Source organism: Marmota monax, unplaced genomic scaffold (genome assembly GCF_021218885.2).
Source record: "Marmota monax isolate L192 unplaced genomic scaffold, Marmota_monax_Labrador192_F-V1.1 WCK01_AAM20220418_F8-fsc00292, whole genome shotgun sequence".
NCBI classification, from domain to species: domain Eukaryota; kingdom Metazoa; phylum Chordata; class Mammalia; order Rodentia; family Sciuridae; genus Marmota; species Marmota monax.
This window is the reverse complement of record NW_026692864.1, coordinates 1,221,505-1,248,179: the sequence shown is the minus strand read 5'-3', so window position 1 is coordinate 1,248,179 and position 26,675 is coordinate 1,221,505. Positions and strand designations below refer to the sequence as shown.

The 26,675-nt window shown below is 56.1% G+C and overlaps 2 protein-coding genes across 4 annotated transcripts in view; one reads left to right on the top strand and one right to left on the bottom strand.

The window, feature by feature from the left end:
• The window catches only part of Ube2o (ubiquitin conjugating enzyme E2 O), a 54,724-nt gene extending 40,266 nt beyond the window's left edge, over positions 1-14,458 (top strand). Inside the window, exons 2-18 of one of the 3 annotated variants that reach the window (XM_058581007.1) lie at positions 1,452-1,511; positions 1,689-1,799; positions 4,304-4,401; positions 4,845-4,908; positions 5,533-5,676; positions 6,010-6,119; positions 6,257-6,332; positions 6,643-7,115; positions 7,520-7,674; positions 7,882-7,994; positions 8,084-8,212; positions 8,718-8,810; positions 9,533-10,229; positions 10,515-10,651; positions 11,943-12,146; positions 12,236-12,293; positions 12,403-14,458. In XM_058581007.1, coding sequence (XP_058436990.1) covers positions 1,452-1,511; positions 1,689-1,799; positions 4,304-4,401; positions 4,845-4,908; positions 5,533-5,676; positions 6,010-6,119; positions 6,257-6,332; positions 6,643-7,115; positions 7,520-7,674; positions 7,882-7,994; positions 8,084-8,212; positions 8,718-8,810; positions 9,533-10,229; positions 10,515-10,651; positions 11,943-12,146; positions 12,236-12,293; positions 12,403-13,073 — 3,393 coding nt within the window. In that variant the 3' untranslated portion in view covers positions 13,074-14,458. Of the gene's footprint in view, positions 1-1,451; positions 1,512-1,688; positions 1,800-4,303; positions 4,402-4,844; positions 4,909-5,532; positions 5,677-6,009; positions 6,120-6,256; positions 6,408-6,642; positions 7,116-7,519; positions 7,675-7,881; positions 7,995-8,083; positions 8,213-8,717; positions 8,811-9,532; positions 10,230-10,514; positions 10,652-11,942; positions 12,147-12,235; positions 12,294-12,402 lie in introns of all 3 variants that reach the window. The other 2 variants (XM_046449522.2, XM_046449520.2) reach the window with 2 other exon arrangements.
• Positions 14,459-15,383: 925 nt separating this feature from the next.
• Positions 15,384-18,829, bottom strand: Sphk1 (sphingosine kinase 1). Its single transcript, XM_046449519.2, has 6 exons — positions 18,100-18,829; positions 17,599-17,805; positions 17,118-17,270; positions 16,943-17,037; positions 16,746-16,861; positions 15,384-16,465 (listed from the first exon to the last, which is right to left on the bottom strand). The coding sequence occupies exons 1-6, from the start codon at positions 18,161-18,163 to the stop codon at positions 15,682-15,684; spliced, it is 1,419 nt and encodes a 472-aa protein (XP_046305475.1). The 5' UTR covers positions 18,164-18,829; the 3' UTR covers positions 15,384-15,681.
• Between the last annotated feature and the right edge of the window lie 7,846 nt (positions 18,830-26,675).

Sequence of the window (26,675 nt, the reverse complement as noted above, 5' to 3'; positions counted from 1 at the left end):
GGCACCTTCCTGCCCCTTACAACACAATCCCTTTCCCCTTGGATTGTTTCTCTCTGTGACCGTTTGGACCCCAGTTATGGTTTTTTGATATCTGAATTGGGGGCATGGGTTTGAGATAGGGCAGTGCAAAAAGTGTCATGCCCCAGAGCAGAGATTCGGGTGCACAGTGCTACGGCATAGAACATCACCATATTAGTTAGAAACTTACACTGGCATTTCAACATGCCCTTATAGTGGGTGTGTCTTGGAGCAGAGGTAAGAAGAACCTGGCCTGTCAGGGTGGTGGCTGCAGACAGGAGCTGGTCACCCTAAGGTTCCTCAGCATCTGCTAGGAGGACTCTGTTGGACCACTAGTCTCATCATCTAGACTTTAGTCTCATCACAAGGCTTGGGCTCCCTGTGGAAATTTCAGCACTACTGGTTGATGGTGGATTTAATGTTTCCATTTACTTTGTTGTAAGTCACATGCTACTAATAGAGTTTGTTTTATTTGTCATTGCCAAAATTTCAGTGATCTTGAAAAGACAGACCTAAAAATCTTTTTTTGGCTTAGCTTTTGTGGCAGTCATCTTTCTAAGCTCCAGCAGCTGAGAGCAGAGGCCACTGTTAAAAGCTGTCCAGTAAGGTGGCATTTGAGGCAACAGCCCTCCAAATCCCATGGTTAGGGGACTTGGAAGTGAGCAGATCCAGAGGCCCACCTATTCCTGTGAGTCAGGGAAGCATCACAGGAGTGGCCCAGGTTCAGGGACCCAGAGAGAAAAGATAGGCTGGTCTAGTGGAGAACCCACCCCTGCATGGGCTGTTGGAGGGGGATCCAGCAGATTGCAGCAGCAGGAGATGGGAGCTGTGGGCTCTGCAGGGAAGGGTCAGGTGCCTGTGCACTTGGCCAGGCTTCTGCATCCAGCCATCCCCTGAACTACTCAGCAGCCCTCAGGGCTCTGCGGCGTGTAGATAAGGAGCAGGCTGCAGCTGGGCAGGAGGGATAACCCAGATTAGAACATGGTGTAGTGACAGCCCAGCCTCAGGGTGACCCACCACAGCTCAGTGTCAGACTCATCCCCCTCCTGCTCTTGTCATCCTGATGCACTGGGATCAAAGGGTGGGGTGTCTGCAGGAGGTAGAAGAGGGTTCCACGCATGGCTCGCTCCGTAGGATAGCCTGTTAAATCTTGCACTAACACGAGGCCTTTTGCGGTCTGTCATTCAGCCACACTTAAAGATCGAGAACACCTCCCGTGACCTAGTACTTGCTTTTGGTGGAATAATGGTGACTACACTACACTGGGACTACTGGGTGGGACACGTCCCTCTGTGGACCTGGGAGCTGGCTTAGCCAGGCACTTGGGCCTGTGTCTTTGTAGTGCGGGTGGTACACTTCAAAAGCTGGAAGAAACATGCATCGGGTGGAGGCTTCCCGGCACTCTTCTCACACCCGTGTTTCGTCTTTTACAGCTGAAGCTAGAGGACCGCTCTGTGGTACCCCGCGATGTGGTCCGGCACATGCGCTCCACTGTGAGTCCCGTATTCTCACCCCAGCCTGGGCCTCAGGGCAGCCACCTCGGAGACTTGAGCCTCCCTGCCCAGCCTCTGTGCCAGAGAACTGCCTGGCTCTGGTGGGGGCTGATTGGGATGGTTGAGGTAGGGTCTTCTGTGGTGGCCTTACTCTGAACACCTTCTGCCTTCCCCCAGGACAGTCAGTGTGGTACCGTGATAGACGTCAACATCGACTGTGCCGTCAAGCTCATTGGCACCAACTGCATCATCTACCCCGTCAACAGCAAGGACCTCCAGCACATCTGGGTGAGTGGCCTCTCCCTGACTTCTCTCAGCTCTGGGGTTCTCTCAGCAGCGCAACATCTGTGTTCCAGCTTACCGACCTCTAGACACAGCCCGGGGCCACCCAGACCCAGGTTGGGATGTCTCCCCGGCCCCAGCACAGTTGCCAGTGGGGTTGTCTTTACTGGTCTTCTTTCTCCTCTAGCCCTTCCTACCAAAAAAGCAAACATTTCTTTTCAATATTCATTTTGTGAATGATTTGAAACTTTAAAAAAGGTATAGATTCCTGTGCCGCCCTCATCCTGCTTCCTCGGCTGACAGCGCATCACTCCGTTGGCTCCATCACATATCCTCCCTCCTTCCCCACATACCCCATTTCCAGTGTTTCTTCTCTGAACCATTGATAGCAAGCTACCCACATAATGCCTGTCGCCCCTAAACACTACAGTATGTTTTCCAGAAACCAGGACACACTCCCATGTAACCATCACACAGACCAACCTTGACTTTTTTTTTTGGTATCAGGGATTAAACTCAGGGGCACTCGACCACTGAGCCACATCCCCAGCCCTATTTTGTATTTTATTAGAGACAAAGTCTCTCACTGAATTGCTTAGCGCCTCGCAGTTGCTGAGGTTGGCATTGAACTCATGATCCTCCTGCCTCAGCCTCCCGAGCTGCTGGAATTACAGGCATGCGCCGCTGTACCTGGCTCCATCATTGACATTTACTTCCATCTTCAGACCCTGTTCACTGTCCCGATCCTGGTTTGGAAAACCGGGAACATACTGCATTTAGCTGTCAATTCTTCGCCCCAGTCTTTCTCTCTCCCACATCCTGGACAGTGATACGTTTAGTACCGTGACCTTCACCTTGGGCCTGTGTGACGCTGTCTTATGACTAGCCTGGTCCTGGCATGCGCATGGCGACTGCCACTGCCAGCTTTGATCCAGTCCAGGTCTGGTTGCTGCTGGGAGAGTTCACTGTGCTCCCATCACATTGGTTGTCACCGGGTCTTTCCACCATACAGTCGTCATTTGCCCCTTTTTAAGTGGTGATATCTTGTAGGGAAATATTCTAAGATTGTGTCTGTAACCTGGTACTTGCTAAACTCCAATTCCACCAGCCTTAGCCTGAGGAACAGTTCCCACTAAACCAGCAGCCACTTCAGTGGTTACTAAATGGTGGTTTGGAGGCCATCATTCTCGTTTGTACCAGCTGGCATTCTACTTTATTGAAGAACTTCACCTACTGCCCCCATATATTTATTTATTGTCTTGGTTGGTTGGTTGGTTGGTTGGTTTTAGCAGTCCTAGAAATTGAACCCAGGGCCTGGTGCATACTAAGCTCATGCTTTCCCACTAAACTTTATCCCCAGACCTATTTGTTCATTTTTTGTATCAGTGTGGACTCTGTTTTATTCAGTTGATTGTAATCCATTACTACCATTACTTATTTTGTTGCCTAAATTGTCCCAGATTTGGCTGATGGAAGCTCCTTCAGGCTGACTTTTGTGATCCTTTGCGGGGGGTGGTGTTCCTAGGGCTTGAACCCAGGGTACCTTACCACTAAGCTGTACCCCCAGCTCTTTTATTTTATTTTGATACAGGGCCTCACTAAGTTGCACAAGCCAGCCTTGAACTTTTGATTCTTCTGCACTGCCTCCCCAGTAGCTGGGATTTCAGGCACATGCCATTACTCCCAGTTTTTTTTGGTGCTCTTTTCCCATGTTCCTTTTTTTCTTAAAGCACTTTCTTATTTTCTGGCACAGTGAAAATATCCCCCATCCAGCCAGCAATCAACCATTTATCTCCAAGGAGCCTGGTTCCTTTCAGAGAAGAATGGCATTTTAAAAAAGCCGAATCTGGAAGTGTAGCTCAGGGGTTAAGCATTTGCCTAACATACACAAGGCCCTGGATTGGATCCCCGGCACCAAACAAACAATAGAAGATACCCAAGAAGCTAAGATCTGGATGTTAGGTGTGCTGATGGCTACTGGGCCCTCTTAGAAACATACCATGAAACACATGTGTATACAATGTACGTATGAGATGCACACTACACCTTAGTATGTCAGTGCCTACTCTGCCTCTACATGAAAAAGTATGCATTCATCTTGACACCTCCATTCTGATTGATTACCTTCTCTCCTCCCCTTTGTGGTGAGCACCTCCTTCAGCAGTGAGAAACTGGGTTTTTCATATCGTGAATGTATGACCTGTTTACTCCAACCCTTTACCTACTTGAACACTTCAGCCAACCTCCCAGCTGTATGGCTGTCTCCCCTGCCTGTCTTGACTCTCCCAGTTCCCACACCACTGCAGCCGCCTCACTGAGAAGCGGGTCGGATGCAGCCTGAAACTCGGGGGATGGCCTGCTGATGGCACTTGTTAAGCCAGCAGCCGACTGGTCCAAACAATAAGCTGTCGAGAGCCTTCCCCACCTGTCTTAGTGGGGCACAGAGGAATTGTTCCCTCTGGCATCAGCAGTGTCTGCTGTCTTACTGTCCCTGTGCCCTTGGTCTGCAGCCTTTCATGTATGGGGACTATATCGCTTATGACTGCTGGCTGGGGAAGGTCTATGACTTGAAGAACCAGATCATTCTGAAGCTATCCAACGGTGCCAGGTAAGTATATCCCCACCAAAGAGCCACCAGCTTGAGAAGAGAGCCTGCTGGCGCAGGAGGGTGTGTTCTTGTGAGGTCTGTGGTAACAGGTCTGACCTAGGGCAGTGGCAGGTGTGCAGGGCCTGTGTCTCAGGGCTAAGCCCCAAGGTCTTCTCCACATCTCTGGTGACCTAATTCCCTCTCAGTTGCTGGTCCATCTTGGTTTGGTGAAACATCTTCCTTTAGGATGTCTGCCAGGGACCAGGCTTTACGTAGACACTTGAATAGCAGTGAGCACTCAGGTGGGGCTTAGAGTCTTGGACCTTCTCAGAGGCTGAGCTGTTGGTGGAAGATGAATGGTCCCATGGTAGGCACGTGGATGTCTTGGCACCCTGTACCACCACCGTTTGTTGCTCAGGCACTGTGTTCCTAGGGGGGGCCCAAGCTTCCATTCACTGTTTCAGGTGCTCCATGAACACAGAAGATGGCGCCAAGCTGTATGACGTCTGCCCACATGTCAGCGACTCGGTAGGTGTGCTGTGCCGGGGCAGCTTCTCTCTCTCCTCCGCCCTCCAGCCCACAGAAGAGAGGGCTACTGAAGAAAGAGCTGGCCCTGGCTAAGAAAAGTGGGTTCCTAGAGAAGGGGCAAGTAGAAGTGCACCTGGAAGTTTGGGCGTAGGCAGGAAGTATCAGAATTTATATGCATCCATGTTCATTTTTTATCTCGTCCTTTCAAAATCTTTGTATTAATCTGTAGAAAAACTTAGTCCAATAGGACCTATTAGCACAGTAGTGTGTGGATATGGTTTGTACTGGGGTGGGGGTTGCTCGGTTAAACAAGGTGGGGAATCACTGCTCTCTAGGGCTTTCATCTGGAAGTGTGGCCCCTGCCCAGCAGCACTGACAGTGCCCAAGAGCCAGTAAGGAACAGAGAGTAGTCTGCAGCAACCCTCTAACAAGATCCTTGGTGATTAGTTTGTCCCCAGGACTGGCGAAGTTCTGCTCCTGAGTTGCAGGATTTGTTATAGGGAGTGTGAGAGCCTCAGTAAGTGAAGGCTTCTGCTAGTGAAGGCTGGAGAGGGCAGGTACAGAGAGCACTGTCCCCAAGGAGGCCCCTCTCACAAGGACTTTCCCTGACCCTAAATCCCGCAGGGTCTCTTCTTTGATGATTCCTATGGCTTCTACCCGGGCCAGGTGCTCATCGGCCCTGCTAAGATCTTCTCCAGTGTCCAGTGGCTGTCAGGGGTCAAGCCTGTGCTCAGCACCAAGAGCAAGTTCCGCGTGGTGGTGGAGGAGGTAGGGAGTGGGGGCAGGGCGGGAGTCAGCCTCCGCACCTTGGAGCCAAGCTTCTGCCCACTTCCTGCCTGCTGCTCAGTATCTGACCCTATTGGTCTGAAAGGGCCAATAAGGATAAAGGGAGCCCAGGGTCTGTTCAGGAAGTGGCCAGTATGCAGAAGTCCCTCTACGTCCCTACACAGACAGTGGCCCCTGACCAGCATGGGGTGCTATGGTGTGTCTTCATGTGGTGTCTTCCTACTCAGGAAGTCCCGGGGACTCTGGGCAGCTGGGGGAAGAGCTCACTGTTAGATCCTGCCCTGACAGTGGCCCTGTGCCACCTGCTGTCCTCAGGTGCAGGTTGTGGAGTTGAAAGTTACTTGGATTACCAAGAGTTTCTGCCCCGGAGGCACGGACAGCGTCAGCCCCCCACCCTCTGTCATCACTCAGGAAAACCTAGGCAGGTGAGTGTGCCCCAATCACTGGCAACCCAGGGGCACACCCTGGGCAAGCCTCTGGGCCCCAGCCACAGATGCATGGGAGGGCAGAGAGCACCCCTGGTCTCAGATATCCAGCCCAGCCCCTGCTTTCCTGCCCCCAGGGTGAAGCGTCTCGGATGCTTTGACCATGCTCAGCGGCAGCTTGGGGAGCGCTGTCTGTATGTCTTCCCAGCCAAGGTAGAGCCGGCCAAGATTGCCTGGGAATGTCCAGAAAAAAACTGCGCCCAGGGGGAGGGCTCTATGGCCAAGAAGGTATGTCCTTGGACTGGGGTTGGTGGGCATTTGAGGAACTGGCCTCAAGCCAATTCCATAGCCAGGAAGGATGGTCTGTGCTTTAGGCCTTGGGGGGAAGCCCTCGGGACCCTTGAGGGCCACTAGGCGTGTGTAGCTGTCATCCCTCAGGCAGCCCGGGGCCTGGCCAGCCCAGGGCAGGGCCGAGCGCCTACTGCTCTCTACAGCACCAGTCCTCCCTGCTCTGCCCTTGCAGGTGAAGCGTCTGCTGAAGAAGCAGGTTGTGAGAATCATGTCATGCTCCCCGGACACCCAGTGTTCCAGGGACCATTCCATGGAGGACCCAGACAAGAAAGGGGACGCCAAAACCAAGAGCGAAGCAGGGTCTGCTAGCCCCGAGGAGCCACCTGACGGGTCTGCTAGCCCAGTAGAGATGCAGGACGAGGGCTCAGAGGAGCCCCATGAGTCAGGCGAGGCACTGCCTCCCTTCCTGCTGAAGGAGGGTGGAGACAGTGGGCTGCACTCAGCAGAGCAGGATGCAGATGATGAGGCTGCCGAGGACACAGACGACACCAGCTCAGTGACCTCTTCTGCCAGCTCCACCACCTCCTCCCAGAGTGGCAGCGGCACAGGTCGCAAAAAGAGCATCCCCTTGTCCATCAAGAATCTAAAGCGAAAACACAAGAGGAAGAAGAATAAAATAACTCGTGACTTCAAGCCAGGGGACAGGTAAATTCGCCCTAGCCCCCAGCATCCAGCCTGAGACCAAGCCCCAAGCCCCAGGGCCTCAGCTCCTGGGTGTACGGGAACATATAGGGTCTGTGAGCCTCCTAACAGCTCAGGGTGTCCACCCAAGATGACATGCTTTGCTCAGGGTGGTTCCTGGTGGACAGGGAAAGTGGGAATGGTCAGGAGCATGGAATAGTGGCAATGGCCCCACACCTGGTCTTCTGGGACTGCAACATTGGGGTATGGGTGAGTCCTGTGTCCACCAGGCACTCTCTCCTACCCACCTGGGGTTCAGAACTTGGAGCTCCAAGCCCCTTGGGGCAGGGAAGGGGCAGAAAGATTGCCCGCCCTTTCCCCAGAGATGCATTTGTGTGTGGTCTGGCTTATTTGCCTGCACCTGGCAGGGTGGCAGTGGAGGTGGTGACCACGATGACCTCTGCTGACGTGATGTGGCAGGATGGCTCCGTGGAGTGCAACATCCGCTCCAACGACCTCTTCCCAGTGCACCACCTGGACAACAATGAGTTCTGCCCCGGAGACTTTGTGGTGGACAAGCGAGGTAGTGCCAGCTGTGGGGTCAGCCAGCAGGCAGCTGCACACAGGGCCTCGGAGGGTGCTAGGAAGGGTGGGCATGGGGGCCTTAGGGTCATAGGTAAGCTGAGGTCAGCAGAGGCTGCCCTTTGAGGATGGGGGAGGCCTGGTTTTAGACACAGTGGCGGAAGGCCCTAGGGATCCTTAGCTGGTTATGTCCCCTCTGGTTCCCTAGTCCAGAGTTGCCCGGATCCTGCAGTCTATGGCGTGGTGCAGTCTGGGGACCACATTGGCCGCACCTGTATGGTGAAGTGGTTCAAGCTGCGACCCAGTGGGGACGATGTGGAAGTGAGTGTGTGCGGCCCTGTTGCTTCCTTCAGGTGGGCTCCGGGGTTGACGGAGGGCCCCTGACTCACAACAGCTGTCCTCTGCCACAGCTCATTGGAGAAGAGGAAGACGTGAGTGTTTATGACATTGCTGACCATCCTGACTTTCGGTTCCGCACAACTGACATCGTCATCCGCATTGGCAACACTGAGGATGGGGCTCCCCACACAGAGGATGAGGTATACTTCCAGGTTCAAGTTTTGGACTGCTGCTTCCTGCCTGTGTGTGGCTGCAGTCCCTGGTGTTGCCACCAGGTGGCTCCAGGAGATGTGACCTGAAAGGCTTCCTGACCCTGTGTCACAAACTCCGTGAGCACAGAGCGAGACTTGGGAGGTGGAGCATGGGCCAGACTTAAAGGAAGTTGTGGGAACATTGGATGGGTCGTGGCAGGTTCCAGGCAGAACTGTGGGAGCAAAAGTGGAGGCAGGAAACCCTACACCAGGAAGGGAGAGAAGCCGGGAGAGGCCTGCCTGCTGCCATTTGGGAAGGAATCAGTGGGGGCTTGGAAGAGAATCAAGTGCTCGCTGCCAGGCAGAGGAGTAGGCCCTGGTCAGTGAGAGGTGCCCCTGTTCTCAGTCCTCACAACCTCACCCATCCTCCCACTGCTGAAGGATCTCCTTCAGCATGCTCCGGCCCTTGCCCCTCCCAGAAGGCTGCCCTCCTAACTCTGTCCCCTTTGCCCAGCAGCCATCAGTGGGCCAGGTGGCGCGTGTGGACGTCAGCAGCAAGGTGGAGGTGGTGTGGGCTGACAACTCGAAGACCATCATCCTGCCCCAGGTGAGACGGCAAGACCTACCCTCTGAGCTCACGACTCTGGCCCACCTGTTGTCCTGAGAGTCTGCGACCAGCTCTCTCCAGTGTTTCCCCACCGAGCCCAGGTGAGGGGTGGAGGCCCTCCAGATGACCTGGTGCCGGTGGGTGCTCACAGACTCCAGGACTCTGCTGGACTCTCACTGTGCTGAGAAAGCCCACGCTCCTCCTCAGAAGAAATAAAGGCTTTCCCACAGCGGGTTCAGGAGATCTTTGACAGACAAGGAAGGAAAAGGAGATGAGCTGGCCCCAGTTCCAGCCCCTCTGCTGGGTGCTAAGCGCCAGGGAGGTTGCTGTTCCCACACCCTACCTGGGCAGCTGGCCCTCCCCTCCTAGCTCACCTTCCCAGCTCTGGAGCAGACCACAAAGGCCACCCTGCCCTCATGCAGCTGGCCTGAGTCTCTGCAGGAGGGACTGGGTTTGCTGAGGTTCCCTCTGGGCCCTCAGCCATGGAAAGATGCTAGGAACTGCGAGCACAGAGAGGAGAGGAAGTCAGTGTGGGCTGTCAGCTGGGCCTTTGGGTCCTACCGAGGGGCAGGGTGGGACAGGCCAAGGCCCCTCCCAGAGACCTGGGGACAGAAAGGTTCCAGCTACATAGGGAAGAGCAGAAAAGAGGGGGGAGAGTGGAATGGGGCGCCGCCACAGTGTGGGGAGCGCCCATCTTACTGTGGCACGTCCCTCTTCCCCAGCACTTGTACAACATTGAATCCGAGATCGAGGAGTCAGACTACGATTCCGTGGAAGGCAGTACCAGTGGGGCGTCCTCAGATGAGTGGGAGGACGACAGTGACAGCTGGGAGACAGACAATGGGCTGGTGGAGGATGAGCACCCCAAGATAGAGGAGCCCCCCATCCCACCTGCTGAGCAGCCAGCCGCTCCTGAGGAGGACAAGGGGGTGGTGATCAGTGAAGAGGCGGCCACAGCTGCCATCCAGGGAGCTGTGGCCATGGCCGCCCCCATGGCGGGGCTGATGGAGAAGGCCGGCAAGGACGGTCCCCCTAAAAGCTTCCGGGAGCTAAAAGAAGCCATCAAGATCCTGGAGAGCCTCAAGAACATGACTGTGGAGCAGCTGCTGACTGGCTCCCCTACCTCCCCCACCGTGGAGCCCGAGAAGCCAACCCGGGAGAAGAAGTTTCTGGATGACATCAAGAAGCTACAGGAGAACCTTAAGAAGACCCTGGACAATGTGGCCATCGCAGAGGAGGAGAAGATGGAGGCCGCGCCTGACACAGAGCGCAAGGAGGACAAACCTGAGGGGCAGTCACCAGTGAAGGCCGAGTGGCCTAGCGAGACCCCTGTGCTCTGTCAGCAATGTGGTGGCAAACCTGGTGTCACCTTCACCAGTGCCAAGGGCGAGGTCTTCTCAGTGCTGGAGTTTGCGCCCTGTGAGTCAGCCCTCCCCTGGCCTTCACCTTGGGCCTACCTCAGGCCTCCCATTTGTGTTCAGCCATCTGGAGGCCGGGTGGTCTGTCCCCTCCCAGCCCCCACTTCTGCCATTCCTAGTGGTCACACTCCTGATGCCAGGAGCAAGTGGGAGGCACCTGGGCCAACTCATCTGTCTGGGAGCACACCAGGCCGCTCTCCCTCCAGGCCACACAGCCCTAGGTAGCGGCCAGGTGTGCGGCAGGAGGTGCCAGGCCTCCCCTGAGACTGTTCTCTTTCCCCTGCAGCAAATCACTCTTTTAAGAAAATTGAGTTCCAGCCTCCAGAAGCCAAGAAGTTTTTCAGCACAGTACGGAAGGAAATGGCGCTGCTGGCTACCTCCCTTCCTGATGGCATCATGGTCAAGACTTTTGAGGACAGAATGGCAAGTGGGCTAGCACGGGCTTGGCATGGGCCAGCACAGGTGGGCCATGTAGGCACTTAGTGCCCAGCCTTGGGTGCCAGCACCTCCAGGCTGACTGGCACCTGAGTGACCACCTACCCACCTTCTTTTATAGGGGAGGTGACAGCTCAGTCAGGTGAGCTCTGACACAGAGTCATCAGCCACAGAGGTCTAGACCAGGTGGTTCATTCTTTCCTTCTTTCTTTAAAAAATTAGCTAGAAATTTATACAGTTTCCTGAGTCTACTCTTCTTTCTGAAGACTCAGAATATTACAGAGAAAGCTAAAGTTGCCATGGACCAGTCCTCACCTCCTTTTCCCCCCCAAGTCCTAGGCCTTTTCTACTCCTGGAGGTTGAACCTTAGCCAGTCTCCCACAACCTCTTTTGAACATTTGTAATTCTTGTGCATTGCCACTGTAAACAGTGTCTTGTACGACATGGTTACACAGAGTGGTGCGTCCTAAAGCTGGCTCCCTTCTCTTAGCCCGTGGTTCTTGGGATTGACCCCGTAGTTCAGCTGACCCAACGTGTGCCTTCTGTTATGCATTCCGTGCCTTACTTCTGCTCCGGGACGGGCCTGGTGTTTGAGTACTGTTGAGATACTTGTAAGGACTGGGCCTCCACCATGAGCCAGGCACTGTGCTAGACACTGACTGAGTCTGAGGCCCCAGCTTGCGCCCTGTCCTAGACCAGAAGGGCCATAGAACAAAGGAGCAGGGACGTGAAGAGTTAGAAGGAGGAGCCCTGTTCACGCAGGCCATGCTGGCCGGCAGCAGCGGAGCAAGGCTCAGTGCGACTTGAGATTTTAGTAACACTTTTATTGTTCCTGAGGTTAGGTAAAATTCCTTTAGAAAATTCCAGTCTCAGCTCTGCTAAAGGAATAAGGGAGCACTAGTTGGTGGTGTTTTTTCCCAAATCTCAGAAGCTGGCAGGTTGCACAGATCAGATTTGTGCCTGAGAGGATCCCGTTACTCCAGTTAGGGGACCTCCCCCTCTTTGCCTTCCTGCTCCTCACTCACCCACATCATGGACCTGGGCAGTTGATACTCACACACACACCCCCTCAGGACTTGGCACCTAGCTTCTGTGGGGTCTCCCAGCATTTACTCTGGAGTTCAGACCCATCCTCTTGGAAATGAGACCCCCACCCCAGGGCATGTGCCTGCACAGCTGGAGTGCTGCTCCTCCCTGGATCTGCACGTGGCCCTGGAGGAGGGAAGCCAGAGCCTCTGTGCCAACCTTGGCCCTCCCTCCCTCCCTCCCTCCCTCCTAGGACCTCTTCTCAGCCCTAATCAAGGGCCCCACCCGAACCCCCTATGAGGATGGCCTCTACCTGTTTGACATTCAGCTCCCCAACATCTACCCAGCCGTGCCCCCCCACTTCTGCTACCTCTCCCAGTGCAGTGGACGCCTGAACCCCAACCTGTACGACAATGGGAAGGTGTGTGTCAGCCTCCTGGGCACCTGGATTGGAAAGGTGAGTGCTGTGCCGGCATCCCAGCGGGGGTGCAGGGAGAATGGGAGCAGGTGTCTGAGACAGACTCCATGGTGCTGTGTGTGTTTCAGGGGACAGAGAGGTGGACGAGCAAATCCAGTCTTCTCCAGGTGCTCATCTCCATTCAAGGTGCGGTTGGGCTGGGCAGTGGACAGGGAGTGGTGGAAGGTGGCCCACTGGCCCGCTCCTTGCGGGTAGTGGCCAGGCTTGGCCTGATGGGTGACCCTGCCCACTGCAGGTCTGATCCTCGTGAATGAGCCATACTACAATGAAGCTGGCTTCGACAGTGACCGGGGCCTGCAGGAAGGTTACGAGAACAGCCGCTGCTACAACGAGATGGCGCTGATCCGGGTGGTTCAGTCTATGACCCAGCTGGTGCGACGGCCCCCGGAGGTCTTTGAGCAGGAGATCCGGCAGCACTTCAGCACTGGTGGCTGGCGGCTTGTGAACCGCATGGAGTCCTGGCTAGAAACCCATGCCCTGCTTGAGAGGGCCCAGGCACTGCCCAATGGCATCCCCAAGGACAGTGGCTCTCCAGAACCTCCAGCTGCAGCTGAGCTCTCAGACTCTGGCCGTGAAGAACCTGAGGATGCTGGGCTGGCCCCTGGAGAGGCCTCCCAGGGCTCAGACTCGGAGGGTGGTGCCCAGTGCCCTGCCTCAACTAGCAGGGACCACACAGACCAGGTTTCGGAGTCAGCGCCTGACGCATCAGTACCACCCAGCGTCAAACCAAAGAAGCGGAGGAAGAGCTACCGGAGCTTCTTGCCTGAGAAGAGTGGCTACCCTGACATCGGCTTCCCGCTCTTCCCACTCTCTAAGGGTTTCATCAAGAGCATCCGGGGCGTCCTGGCACAGTTCCGGGCCGCCCTGCTGGAGGCAGGCATGCCCGAGCACACGGAGGACAAGTAGCCACCAGCCCCAAGGAAGGAGCATCACCATGGGAGAGCCAGCTGCTGCCTGCTCACTCCCTCCCCTGGAACCTCCCCTCCTGGCCCCTCCTGGCTCCGTGTGAGCCCCTCAACCTTCCGCTCCCCAAGGCAAGTTTGATGCTGAGTGTAAGGAGTGCCCCAAAACGCTGCATATCTGTTCTGAAGCGATACATGGGCAGGTCCCCTATGGCAAGGAAATCGGGACCTTGTTGCGATTTTCCACATATTGCCCAGGCAGAATGTCTCCCTTCTCAGGTCAGAGGCGGGGTGTTCCAGGGCCAGGGGACCCTGCAGCGGGGCAGGAGAGTGGATGTGCCTTTGCATGAAGTGTGGGCTGCTCCTGCAATGTCCCCGGTCCCTTTCAACTTCTTCAATTGGATTGTAGCCTCCCCATGTCCCAGACCCTCCTCCTGCTGCCACCGCCACTGGATATGCCCCTCATCCCCTAGCGTTGACACCATCCCACGGGAACTGTAGCGCTGTTGCTGACTCCCAGCCCGGCCCGTTGGCCACATAATAGCCTTTAGGCCTGTTGAACTTGCTCTCTAAGAGAGGTTGGGACAGGCTAGGTTCAGGGTGATGCCTGGGAGAGGTGGTAGCCTCATGCACCAACATGGAGTTGAGGACAGGGAGCTGGTGGAGAACAAAGAGCTGTAGGTGCCTTGTGCTTCCTGTCTGTGGCTGGTGGGGGCACCAGCAGCTCAGGCCCAGGTCCACCTGTGGGGACTGCAGTGACACCTGCTGGCCTTCCAGCCTCACGCCAGTGAGCAGGCAGGAGCTGCAGGGCAGGTGCAGGGCCTCGCCCCATCTGGTGGCAGGAGCCTCTCTGGGATGAGATCTAGGCCTCCATCAGCCCCCACTTAGAAACTCTGCAGGCGCAGTCCAGAGGGAGGAGGGAGGCAGCAGCAGCGCTCAGTCCCCTCCTGCAACGGGCCCAGAGGTTTACAAGTTTTCTAAGCTTTTGATAATGTGAAGCTCCAGGTTCAGAGGATGCTGTTGAGCACATTGCAGCTATGTAATTTCTGGTGTATGTATGTAATATTTAAGGTTGGAAAAATAAATCTCAAAAGCAAAAGATATTAACACTTATTAGAAAAAAAAGACAAAAAAAAAAAAAGCCAAAGCATGATGCGTCTTGTCAGCCTTAAGTGGGCTCCACGCCTGTGCTGTGCGAGGACCACCCAGGCAGTAGAGCCATGGGAAGGGCGGAGCTGGGCCACACTCAGGCACTCACTGGTATCTTCAGAACATCCAAGTGTCTGGCGGGGCTGCAGCTCCCGGTGGATTGTGTGGAGATGTGAATGCCCACTGCTTACAATATCTGTATAAAGTGCTGTGTGATTAAACTTTTTTTTTTTACTTGCATTTTTTTTTTTTGTTTGTTTGTTTGGCTCATTAACAAGACAAGGTGACACCATTAAACCTGCCTCTGCCATTCATCTGAGCTCCGTTGCCTTTCTTCCTCACGGGCCAGTGTCCCTCACACACTACCTCCCTGGAACGGAAGGCTGTGGCAGCAGGTCCTGGCTTCCCTCTGCCCCAAGGCCCTTGGCCTCTCCAGTGGTAGGAGCCACAGCTGGGAGGCGGGGCCTGTTAAGTGGGGCTTCCTCCTGCCTCGGAGCTGGGCTCTGTACCTGGCCTGTGTGGTGTTCCTCAAGAGCCAGTTCTCAGCAGCACTGTCTGTCTCTGAGCAGCTGTGGTCCCCAACAGCCTACAGCTGGCCCTTTCAGCTCCTTCCAATTCTGGGAGAGCTGACATCACAGCATCTGGTGGCAGGCAGGTGTCATTCTCCTGGGCTGCAAGCCAAAATGGTTGCCCAGCTGAGAGATTGGTATCTGCTCCTCCCTGCTTCTTCCCTTTAACCCCCACCCAGCACTCCTGTAGGAGGACCAGTGGGGAAGGGCAGAGGCTGCTGAGTGAGGCTGGGCGCTGAGCCCCTCCGGGGTGCCTTGTGTCTTGTTCCCTGGAGTTTCCCCCATGCCTTCAACAAGAGCTTTAACTTTCCTGTGAAACCCACAAAAGGGTCCAGCCACATTTGCTGACCAGCTGCTTGTGTGGCCCACAGTCAAGAGGCTGGAGCTAGGAGTCTCCATCTTCCCAGTTGTGAGGTCAGGTGATCTGCAAGCTCTGAGGCTGAGGGTGGTCTATTGTGTGCCCATTGCCAAGGTGGCTATGACATGTGCTATCCAATCCAGGGATTGCCATTAGGCATCGTTAACATTAAATTATGTAGCTTTGGGTGGAGCAAGACCCCATTCCCTCCCTAGTCCCCAGGATAGGACTAGCAGGCTAAGAATGTCACTTTTATTTGAATTTGATTCATGGGACAAGGCTTCCAGAATAAACAGAAATACCTTCCACAGACAACTGGCCCAGCCAGCAGGGCTCCTGCCTATGGCCTTGTTCTGACCTGTGGTGGGTAGAGCCTGAACTTCCCAAAGCATAGCCACTACCACCTTCCTACCCTTTTCCAGAGGAGGCCCCATCACCCCCAGAAGCTGTGGAGAGGTCCCCTGTCCTGGGGGAAGGACAGGGTGCCAAGCTCAGCCTACACGCAGCAGACAAAGGCACAGCAAGCCCATGGGGGGTCATAAAGGCTCTTCTGGTGGTGGCATCTGCTGGGGTTCCTGGCTGGGTGGGGGACCCCTGCAGCCACCACTGACCATCCAGAAGTAGTCTGGGTGCACTTGGCCCTGCACAGCCTCACTGACCATCAACTCCCCATCCACAGCAAACACACCCCTCCCATCCTTAGGCTCCAGGCGGAAGGCAACCACAGGCACATGCACCAAGTAGGGACAGTCATACTCCATGTGCTTGCCCTTCTCCATGGCCAGAAAGAGGCGCAGCAGCATGGTCCTGGACACCCCTGCCCTCACGTAGAACAGATGCATGACACCAGCTGCACAGCGGCCCATGGGTGCAGCAAACATCTCACTGCCCAGATGGGTGTGCAGCAGCGCCAGCACCAGTACAAAGTCCTGATGGGGCACCACGGTCCAGTGAGAGGGCACTGGCTCCTCCAGGGGAACAAGGTGTGCGTCCACAGGGCCCTGCTGCATTAGAGCAGGGGAGGTGGGCATCTTAGAAACAGCACTTCCTGCGGGGAGATAGGCCAGTTGCCCCCGGTAGGTGCGCAGGGCTGCCAGGCGCAGGAAGGTCCCCAGAGTGAAGCGCATCTCCCCCAAGCGCCGATACTTCTCACTTTCCAGGTCCACATCAGCAATGAAGCCCCAGGCCAGGCTGAGCACAGAGAAGAGGCGCAGCCCCGAGGCGGTGTGCAAAGACAGCAGGTTCATAGGTGACAGGAGCCGTTGGCACAGCAGCTGCGTGCAGTTGGTCAGGAGGTCCTCATTAGTCACCTGCTCATAGCTGCAGGGGAAAGGGTCTGATGGGGCAGGGGAGGAACCCCGTGCATCCTCCCCTTCCTCCTCCCTTTTGCCTGCAGGCACGAGTTAGCAGGGGCAGTGACAGAGAACAGGTGAATGCAGCCAGTTTGGCCCACCAGGAGCAGGCCCCAGAACTGAGAGCCAGCCTGGAGGGATAAAGGTGAAGTGGACGTTACTCCTGTATATGGGAACTTGGAAAAGAAAACCTGGCAGAAGTGGGCACCCAGGGGAAATGGAGGCCCACTCTGGCCCTGGGCTCTCACCCAGCGTAGTGGTTCAAGGAAGCTGCCAGAGCGTTGCCAGAGCCTGCTGGGAGGCTACACAAGGGTTTCTGGATGGCTGTCTCCCAGTCTGGGCGCTCCATGAGTCCATTCACCACCTGTTGACATGAGGGCTCAGCCCTGGAAGCCCCACCCCACCCATGCCCCAACCCCCGGCCAGCCTCTGGTGCAGGCCTCACCTCATGCATCAGCCCATCCCCAGACATGACCACCAGAGCATCCCAGCGGCCCAGCTCCTCCGCCCGCACCAGTTCCCGTGCGTGGTTCCTCCTTTCTGTAGGAGACATGCAGTTCTCAGGGCTGGTTCTGGCAGGGGATGCTGCCCCAGTTTCGGCCCGTGTAAAGGAGACTCACCAGTGAGCATCAGAGTGAAGGAGACTTCGGCCTCGGCAAGAAGGGGCTGCACGAGGCTCTGGAAGAGCTGCAGGGCCTTGCCCTTGCCGCCGCGCGGGTTCAGCAGCACCAACACACGGCAAGGCCGGGGGAGCAGGTTCCGGGGGCCACTCGCTACAAAAACAAACCTGAGAAAGCCGCGTCCCCAACCGGCCACTAGGGGGCCGAGAAGAGCAACCAGGGCAGTGGGGTGGAAACGCAGCGCCAGCAATACCCGGGTACTTAACCCAATAGAGCCCAACCAGAGGACACGACCTCCCGAGGGGAATTCTGGGGTGGGGCGCGCTGCCCCTGATCCCCCTTTTCTTGGCTCAGGCCCGGTAGGCTTCCAGTCTCCAGGGGGAAAGTATTTCTCTCCAGAGTCCCCAGATCCTCTCTCTCGGAGTTCCAATATTTCTGGCGAGGGAGAGAACCCTACCGCTCTTCCCAGACTCCCACAAACCTAGATCCATAGCCTCGACCCGCGGCTCCCGCTGCCAGGGGGTCCCCAGCGTTGTTGCGGCGCTGCCCTCGGTGACCGCGGCTCGTGCTTTCAGCTCCTTATCGGTGCTGCCCAGGAGGGCGTCGCGAGGTTGGCTGTGGGGCTCGCCCTCCCCGCCCGGAGCCGGGGCTGTGGGGGTAACCGCGTCATTCCCTGCAGCGGCCAGATCTGCGGGACAAGAGGAGACAGCGCTGGAGGAGTCCAGGGCAGCAGCTCCTGGCGCGGGAGGCGGCGCCCAGCCAGATGCCGGGACCACGCACCAGGAGTGGCGCGCTCCTGAATCGCCATAAGCCCGTGGGGACCTAGCTTTCTGGAAGGACGTCCGGTGTCACCAAGCAACTGAGTCCCCAACCCCTCGAAACGAAGGGTCTCTTCCCAGGACATTCCTCTTTGGGGCTTTGGGTTCCGGCCCGAGGGATGAGTCAGAGCCCCATGGTTCTCTCTGTCGGACCAGCTCCTCACCCTGTCGGGCTGCCAGGGAGAGGGGAGTCCAGTTGCGCAAAAATCCCAGAACTTGAGCGGACATCGCGAGGCACAAAGTATGGAGCGAAGATCCCAGTCCCAGACAGCCCGGTCCTCGCGTCCCCTGCCCTGAGTTTCAGAGAAGCTGGGGCCGTGGCACACCTCTAAGAGCCCTGCTCCGCCTGGACGCTCGCTGCGTTGGTGGGAGCAGCGTTCGTAGCGCGAGAGCCGAGCCGGAGCAGAGCCAACAGTTGCCTCCTGCCCTGCCCGAGTGCAAGTGGGCACAGGACCTCGCGGTGCGTGGCCCAGTTCCCCAGGGCCCCGCGAGGGCGGGCCGCCCAGGAGCCACCAGCCACGGGAGGGCAGGGCGGGCGGCCCTACCCAGTCGGTCTGGTTTGCTGGCAAGGCGAAAACGCCGTTCCCTATAGTGGCCTGGGGCGGAACGAGGCTCGTTCCAGGCTCAGCCCGGCATCTGAGTGACAACTGAAGCGCCGGGCTGGCACAGACTCCCGGGTCTCGCTGCCTCTGGCCTCAAACTTTTCGCTCAACTTCACTGCGAGGCGCCGCGGCTTGGGGAGGGCTCTCTGTCTGGGCGCCGGCCTAACCACGCCCCTCGTGGCTTCAGCTAGCGGAGGTGGAACTGGAGCTCGATGTGGACCCGGGCCCTGAACCCTGGCCTCACCACGCCACCCCCAGCACGGTCCGCGCCCACCGCCACACGCAGGTTCTCGACAGTCTTGGGATGCGGATGCGCGCTCCCGCCGCTCATAGGAGGTGGCGCCGCCGAGGGACTGGAGGAGCATTGGGCGAGGCGCGGACACAGCGTCCCCGGCGCGCGAAGGTGAGCTCGCCGCTCAAGCCGAGGTGCAAGCCCCGCGCGAATACGTCTGGGTGCCCAGAGTTTGAGTGGGCACCGGGCGCGTGTGATCTTGAGCTCTGGGAAGACCCTAGACTGCGCCTGGACACCGCGATTTCGCAGCCCCCAGCGCTAACGGCAGACCCATCCTCGCTGCTCGAAGCCAGGATGCCGTGACTCCTTCGCACGTCCACCCGGAATTCGAAGTCCCGGACCCCGCCTGGCGCCCATTCTCCCGAGCTGGGATATCTCACCAGCCACTCGCGGGCTTTCTCTTTCTTCCTCCCCAGGTCTCCCGCGGAGGGCTATTTTTAACTTCCTGACTGCGGCTGGGCCACACACCCACAACGAACCCAAAGCAGCCGGGCGCGCCGTCCCGAGCAGATCTGGACTGGCCCTGGGGCTCCGCGTCGGAGTACGCGGTCGGGAGGAGGGAGCTTTGTCAGCAACCCCCAAAGTTGGAACCTTTCCCTGGGGACACCATCAAGGCTCACCTGGGCCAGAGAAGTTGTCCGCAGATAGCAGTCCAGGTCCACGTTCCTCGCCTGCTGGAGAGGAGTCCAGCAGTGTGGAAGGCCTAGGGGTCCAGATCCCGACCCAGAGGCAAGCTCGGAGGGCGTGGCCCCGCCGCCCCCGCCCCTCCGGCTGGCTCCGCGCGAAGACGCAAACGCGCCAGGGAGTTTCTGCTTCAATTGGCAAACCGCACGCGTGTCAGTGTCTGAAATATTCCGCGGCAAGTGACGAGAACGTGTCCGTGAACAACTCGAATTAAATCCCTGGAAGGTTATTTGCGGAGACTGGGAGGAAGACGTTGCCAAGGCCGAACTGATAACCTGACCAGGTAGGGCCACACTTGGGAGGGGGACCCGCAGGAGATTCAGACGGGCCAGGCCCTGGCTGCGGAGAGCCCACGTCCCTCGCCGGCCCCTACCCGACCCCCACACCTCTCTTCTATAGCTTCCTAAAGAGGCTGGCCCGGGAGGAACGCGGAGCCGATTTGCCCGGTGCGCCCTGAATCCGGGCACGCCTCGGTGGTGTCTTCTCTTCCAGAGGACCCCACAGCCCGACCCCCTTTCCCAACACGTGGGAGTCCCCGGACGGAGCACTCAGGATGGGACTTCCCAAGCCGCGGTCCGCACGCCTCCTCGCAGTGTGTGCTTCCGCTTTGCGCGGTCCTGGCACAGCCCCGGGCCGGGTCCCCAGCGTTCCGAGAGCGCCCTGAGAAGGTGACTCAGCGACGCGTTCACGGGTGGAGAAACGCCCGGAAACGAGAAACTGGAGAAGGAGCAGGGGCGTCATCACTGATTCCCAGCGCCGCGCATCCGCGGAGACTGCGTCCGGCACCCTTGGCCCCCTATGGCGCAGACCCGGGGAATCCCGCGCCGGCAGGGGAGGGCAGCGCTGCAGCCGCAGTGCCGCGGTCATGCGCTACGGGGACGCGAGCACCGGCTGGAGGAGGGTCTCCGCTCGGGAGCCAGGAGCCAGGTCTGCCCGCCACCCCCTTCTCCCCGTTTTTTCCTTCCCCATTAGGGTCCAGGTCCGGATCTTGGAGCCTAGATGACGCGGGTAGGAAGGTATACTCCCCAAGATCTCAACCTTGGAAGGGACCAACTGCGGAGAACGACCCGGGGTTCCCGCCTCTGCTTCCTGGCTCAGAACACTTCTGTCAGGCCTGACAAGCCGCCCTTGTTAGCGGCTGAAGAGGGGAAACTGAGGCACGGGGTTATGAAGCCCGCCTGGAACAGGGCTTCCTGTTTCTCTCGCGGGAGGGGGGGCGGACAGGCTGCAACCCCTGGGTCCTAGGACTGGCGAGGAGGGGGTGGGATTGACTGGAAACAGCTGGAGCTTGCAAAGGGAGGCAGGGCAGCCTGCTGGGCTCTTTATCCCCTGGCCTTCGGAGGGCCCAGCTCCCCTCCCAGCTGGGGAAGGCCCAGTGGGAGAGAGGCAAAGGGCAGAGCCCTCTGGCCCCGGTGCCACTCCACACAATGATTCCTCTGTCCTGCCTGGGTTTCCCCACCACCACCCCTCTGTTCTAAGAGCCTCTGCTCTGCCCCGCCTCCTTCTGGTCATTCACCTCCCCCCACCGCGGTGCCTCTTCCAGACCCCTTTCCCTTTGGGCCTGTCTAAAGAACTTCATCCCTTCTCCAGAAACTCACCCATCCCCATTCCTGACCCTAGAGACAGGAAAGCAAGTTGCTTTCTGCTCTTGACACTTGGGGGAACTGAAACTTGGAAGGGTTTACTCAAGCAGCCAAATCCTTGACCTGGGGAGTTGAGTAGCAAACCCCCAGCCCTGCCCCCAGCCTAGGAGGCCAAGCTGGGATAGGCTGGCAGCCCCCCCTGCCCAGCTTCTCCAGGATATTGGGCATCTGTTGGCCTGGTGGATTGCTTGCCACAGAGCTGCCCCAGAAACCCAGTGGTCACAGAGTCTCCAAAGAGGAAGCATCTCTAAGCCCTGTTCTGGCTTCACTCCCCAGGTTCTGATTGAACAATCAGTTACTGTGTCCGGCAGGGCCCACCATGCACCTGGCGCCAGGCTTGGGCCAGCCAGGGGGTTCTGACTTGATTGCCAATGCAGGACTGGCCTCTCAGGTCATACCTGTCTCACAGGTGAAAGGAATTGTTTTGCACTGTCTCTCAGCCTCCCCCTCCTGGGGGCAGCCTCCCCAGGGAGACACACCTGAGGGAACCCCCCCCCCCACACACACACACACACACTTTTTTAAGAGAGGACCTGGCCAGGTGGTAGGTACATGACTTGCTTTTACTGGGAGAGGATTCCTGCTACCTCACCCTTCCCTCGGGCTCCCTTCCCTCAGGAGTTCGGCTTTCCAATTGCGGGACCTCCAGGCCTCCCTCGACCTCAGGTTCTTTCCCTTTTTACTGTAGTTTATTGCCTGGCAGGTTGGGAGGGAAGGGAGGTGTCCAGCTCTGTAGATTATTTTTAAGACTAGTGTTCTAGGACTGCCCTAGAATGGCTTTCCATTCTGTCCCCTAGATATTCTTTCCTGTTGACCACGCCTGGTGTTGGTGGTGCCGTGTGGCAGACTGGCCACACGGGATTCCTGGCTGCCTGCTGGACTGTGGGCTCTGCCTTGTTTCTGTTTCTGTGTGGTGGTGTGACTTCAAGCCTTGGTGGTGTCCTCATGGATATCCTTGCTGAGACTGGGGACTTGGCCTTGGCTGGGCTTTTGGCCTTGCCTCCCACACAGCCTCATCCTCGGGCTTGTCAACCCTGACTGCGAGTCAGGTACCTCAGCTTCCACCCACCGTACTCATACCCACTGTTCTCATTTTAGCTGACTGCCAGCATTTGGAGGCACCTGCATGCACTCCCTGGTGGCTCAAACAAATTTACTGTCTTAGCTCCAGGTGTCGGAAGGGCTGGTCCTGTGGAGGCGGTGAGGGAGAATTTGCCCTGTGTGCCTATCCTGGCTCTGATGGTTTGTGGGCATTCTTTGATGTTCCTTGTCTCACCTATCCATCACCCTGATCTCTGCCTTCATCTTCACGTGCCATAATCCTGTGAAAGAGTTGGCTGAGATTTGTTTGTGTGTGCACACAGTGCTGGGAATAGAACCCAGGGCTTTGCCAACACTGAGTTTGTGCTCTACCACTGAGTTCTTCTTCCTCCCTTCCCCAGCTCTACCCAAGTGAACATTTACCAGGACCTTGCTTTCCCCCAAATAAGCATATCCCAAGAGTCACTGTATAGATTTAGATGTGTTCGGAATTATTTTCTATGGGCATGTTCTTTCTCAAATGCAAATGACTGGCAGGGAAAAATCAATAAGTTGTAAGGACTCTAGTGTGAACCAATATTTCAGATTTTCTTTCTTTTTTATTTTATTTTTTTTAAATTTGCTATGTAGGGCTGGGGCTGGGGCTCAGCGGTAGAGTGCTCATCTCCCATGTGTGAGGCCCTGGGTTCAATCCTCAGCACTACATAAATAAAATGAAGGTATTGTGTCTACCTACAACTAAAAAAATATTTAAAAATTTTTTTTTCAATGCAGGGGATTGAACCCACAGTGCTCTAACACCGAGTTACATCCCAGCCTTTAAAAAAATTTTTGAGACAGGATCTCACCAAGTTGCCCATGGTGGCCTTGAGCTTATGATCTTCCTGCCTCAGCCTCCTGCCTTAGCCTCCCCAGTAGCTGGGATTACTAGTGTGCATCACTATGCCTGGCTTCATGTTTTCAAGGTATCTTGAAAGAGGAAAGTAGTGTACATTGTACATGCTTCTGTAGGTACTGGAGAAAGGAGGTGTCTGGAAGCCAGGCCTGCTCTCCTCCTAGGGTTGCCAGGGTGCAGTCTGTTGGGAGGAGTTGATATCTGTTGACAGCCAGGCTCCCACACTGTCCCAGCTACCTTGACCTTCAGATCCTGGCTTCTATGTTGGCTTATGGCAACTTCAGTTTCTGGAGCAGATGGGCTCATTCCCCAGGCCTTGGAAGAACAAAGCTGAGTTTTGTGTTGGATGGTGTATTAGGTTCCTATTACTGCACAAATTAAAAAAAAAAAAAAAGAAAAAAAAAACATCAATTTGTCTTACATTTCTAGAGGTCAGAAGTCACAGTTGACCTGTAGGATTCTATAGCCCTGCCTTTTCTAGCTTCCAGGAACCACCTGCATTCCTCAATCCAGGGCCCTTTGAAAATCTGCAGCACCTCAGCAGCAGATCTTATCTCTGGCTGCTGTTTCTTATCTCTGGCTGCTGTTTGGGTTGTTCTCTCTTGTCTCTCTCTGGCCTTTGTGCCCACTGTAAGGATCCTGAGCTTACAATGGCCCCACCCAGACAGCATAGGATAACATCCTGCCTCAAGGTCCTTCATCATTTCTGCACCGACCCTTTTGCTATATAAGGTAACATGTTCATTCACAGATTCTTGGGATTATGACAGGGACACCTTTAGAGACCATTACTTTGCCAACCACAGACGAATAGAATCCAGAAACCGTGTCCTTACTTGGCTCCAAAACCTTCTTTTCCAGTACCTCCTCCCTTCCCCAGCTCTACTCAAGTGAACGTTTACCAGGACCTTGCTTTCCCCCAAATAAGCATATCCCAATTTGGCTAAAAACATCCTTTTTGGGATCGAGATGTGATTCTATAGTCTTTGTGGTCTTTGACTCATCTAGCACAAATAAAATTCATTTCCACTTTTTGAAATGACCCAAGAGGGAGAAATTGGCATCTTTGCTAAGCAGTAATTACAGAATTGCAAAACCCCAGCTCTTCACCTTGGAGGTGTTGGAAATGGACCAGCCCATCCATTTGCAGCCTGGCAGAATTCCCCACACTGCTTTGCAGGAAGGGCTTGCCCCCAGGCACAGCCCTCTGGGCAACAGCAAATGTGTGTGGCCCTCCCGGCTCCTGTCCTGTGACCTGGCAGTCCAGCTGCTTCATTCCTCTGTGGCAAGGCTGGATCAGGCCAGCCACACTGACACTGCTGCCCCAGGGAAGAGTCATTCATTGGGAGCATTCCCTGGGCTCCTGCTGACACCAGTTCTGATGATTCAGGCCCAAAGTGGGCTCTGGCCTGGCCTTCCATGTCCAACCCCACATCCTGAACACTTCTGCCCAGGATACAGCCAGGCCCCAGTCCACCCACCTCTACCTGTTGCTCAGTTGCTTAGGTATCCTGGGACCCTGGTCCAGAGATCTCACCTCCCAGGGAGGAGAAGCCCAAAGGCTGTGTGTCACATGGCTTTGGCAGTCACAGAACAGGAAAGCAAAGCTGCTTTTATCTCAGCAGCCAAGCCCTGATCACAGAGGCTGGGGATGGTGTGCACAGTGTCCTGGGGCTTTTTGTTTTGGAATGTTTTCCACTTGCACATCTCACAAGCTCAAATGTGTCCTTGGGTGGTTCCCAAAGCAAACAGACAGCAGGTTGAATATGGGCCCCAGCCAGGCCACGCTTTTGCTCAATGGTCTGGGGCTGTTTCCACCCACCTGAGGGTGGACCTGCGCTAAGCGGTGAAGTCCTTCTCACTCTTTCCCAGACAGCATAGGGGCCTTTGGCGAGGCCCTCCTGGTGGCCATCCCGGGTGCACCTGTCTCCTCTTTCACACCAACAAGCAGCCTCTCTGGCTTCCTAGAAGCCAATTAGTGGGGACAAGCAAGGGATAGATGCCCTATTTCACCAAGCTGGGAAGAGACAGGGAGCCTGGCGTGAGGCTTGCCTGCTCCTCATGCTCATTATCCACATCCTGAAAATAGAAATTCCCCTTCCCTGGAGGCTCACCTCCTGAAGGTCAAGCTCTTCGATGATTTCCAGGCACAAACCTAGCTACTGAAGTAATGATTGCACAGGATGGCCGCACAGCTGGGGCCTGGGACCTGTGTTCTGGACAGGATGCCTTTGCCCGATTCCATGGGTGCCGTGGCTCCGAGCCTTTGTGCAGAGGGGAGCCGTGTTGGTGATTCGACAGGATGGCCTCTCTAGAATTGGAGTCGCTTGTTCTCTTTGCTCATTGCCTTAAAGTCTTGATCACCGCAACAGGACTGTCATGTTGAGGATGAGCTAAGGTGTCATTTCTCCTTCAAGGCACCCTCTGAGGGTCCCAGGAGCCTCCTCTGATAGCCCCCATTTCAAAACTGAATGGGTAGCCAAGTGGTTTCCTGTCTTAGTGCTGAGGATTTTTTTTTTTTATGTCTGATATTTCAAGACTTGCAGACTGGTGAGAACATACGTGTGTGTGTGCGTGTGTGTGAGAGAGAGAGAGAGAGAGTGTGTGTGTCTCTGTGTGTGTGTATTTGAATAAATCAAAACGGAAAGGGCCTGGAGAGTGCTCTAGAGCAACCAGGAGCTTATAGGTGCCTGGAACGCTGCAGTCAGAAGGTTCCTGCACCGAGTCCTCAAGGAGAGTGCTGCAGACTGACCTCCCTCCCGTGCGCGTTCTTCTGGCAGATGCCACAGAGCCCCCAGGGACGAGGCTGCATCTGGATGTGAAGTGCTGCCGCAGAGATACAGTGAGCTCAGGAAGGGCACCTTTTGCACCCCACCTCCTCCTAGCTGGGCACGGCAGGCTGGGGGGTTCCAGACGGGCAGATGGTCCTAATGTACAGTTAAAAAGACACATCAGTCTTCCTGACCCTGCATGGCCTAGAAAAATCCATAGCATCAGAACTTGGCATTTGCAAACAAGCATGAACCATTTTAGGCTGAGTTCCAATTGCCCTGGGACAAGTATCTGTAACTCCTTGGTTCTCAGAATGAGAACTTGGAGCTCTTCAGAAGGGAGCTCAATAACTGCAAAAAATGATAGCGCGGACCGGATCTGCCTCCTTCGGCTCTTGGCAGGCAGGGCCAGCTGGGGTCCAGTTTGTAGCCGGCAGTGGTACAGGAGACACCCTGGCAGGGAAAGGCCGAGCAGGAGCCTGGAGCCACAGCAATCCCTAGGACACTGAAGGGCTGCTCTCTGAGGTCTCAGCTGTGTTTGACGAGCTGTGGCCCCTGAGAACAAAAGCAGGAACCTAGTTCCAATTCTGCACCAGGACCCTGTGTGCTGTGAGCGTCTAACAAAGGCTGGCATCTTGACCAGGAAAACATGGCAGATACTAAGCCAGCAGTGCCAACCCGTCCTTGAGGACAAGATCTTAAAATAAAAGACTTAAGAATCCTTTAAAAATTAAACACACACACCAGATGTGGTGCCACATGCCTATAGTCCCAGCTACTCTGGAGGCTGAGACAGGAGGATTGCTTGAGCC

What these genes read in the sequence shown, in the direction of transcription:
- Sphk1 (XM_046449519.2), bottom strand. Translation starts at nt 18,163, where the DNA reads ATGTCCGCTCAAGTTCTGGGATTTTTGCGCAACTGGACTCCCCTCTCC. An exon ending in CTCCCTGGCAGCCCGACAGG is followed by an intron (nt 17,806 to 18,099) that starts GTGAGGAGCTGG and finishes CTTGTCCCGCAG; the next exon opens with ATCTGGCCGCTGCAGGGAAT. An exon ending in GGTCGAGGCTATGGATCTAG is followed by an intron (nt 17,271 to 17,598) that starts GTTTGTGGGAGT and finishes TTGTTTTTGTAG; the next exon opens with CGAGTGGCCCCCGGAACCTG.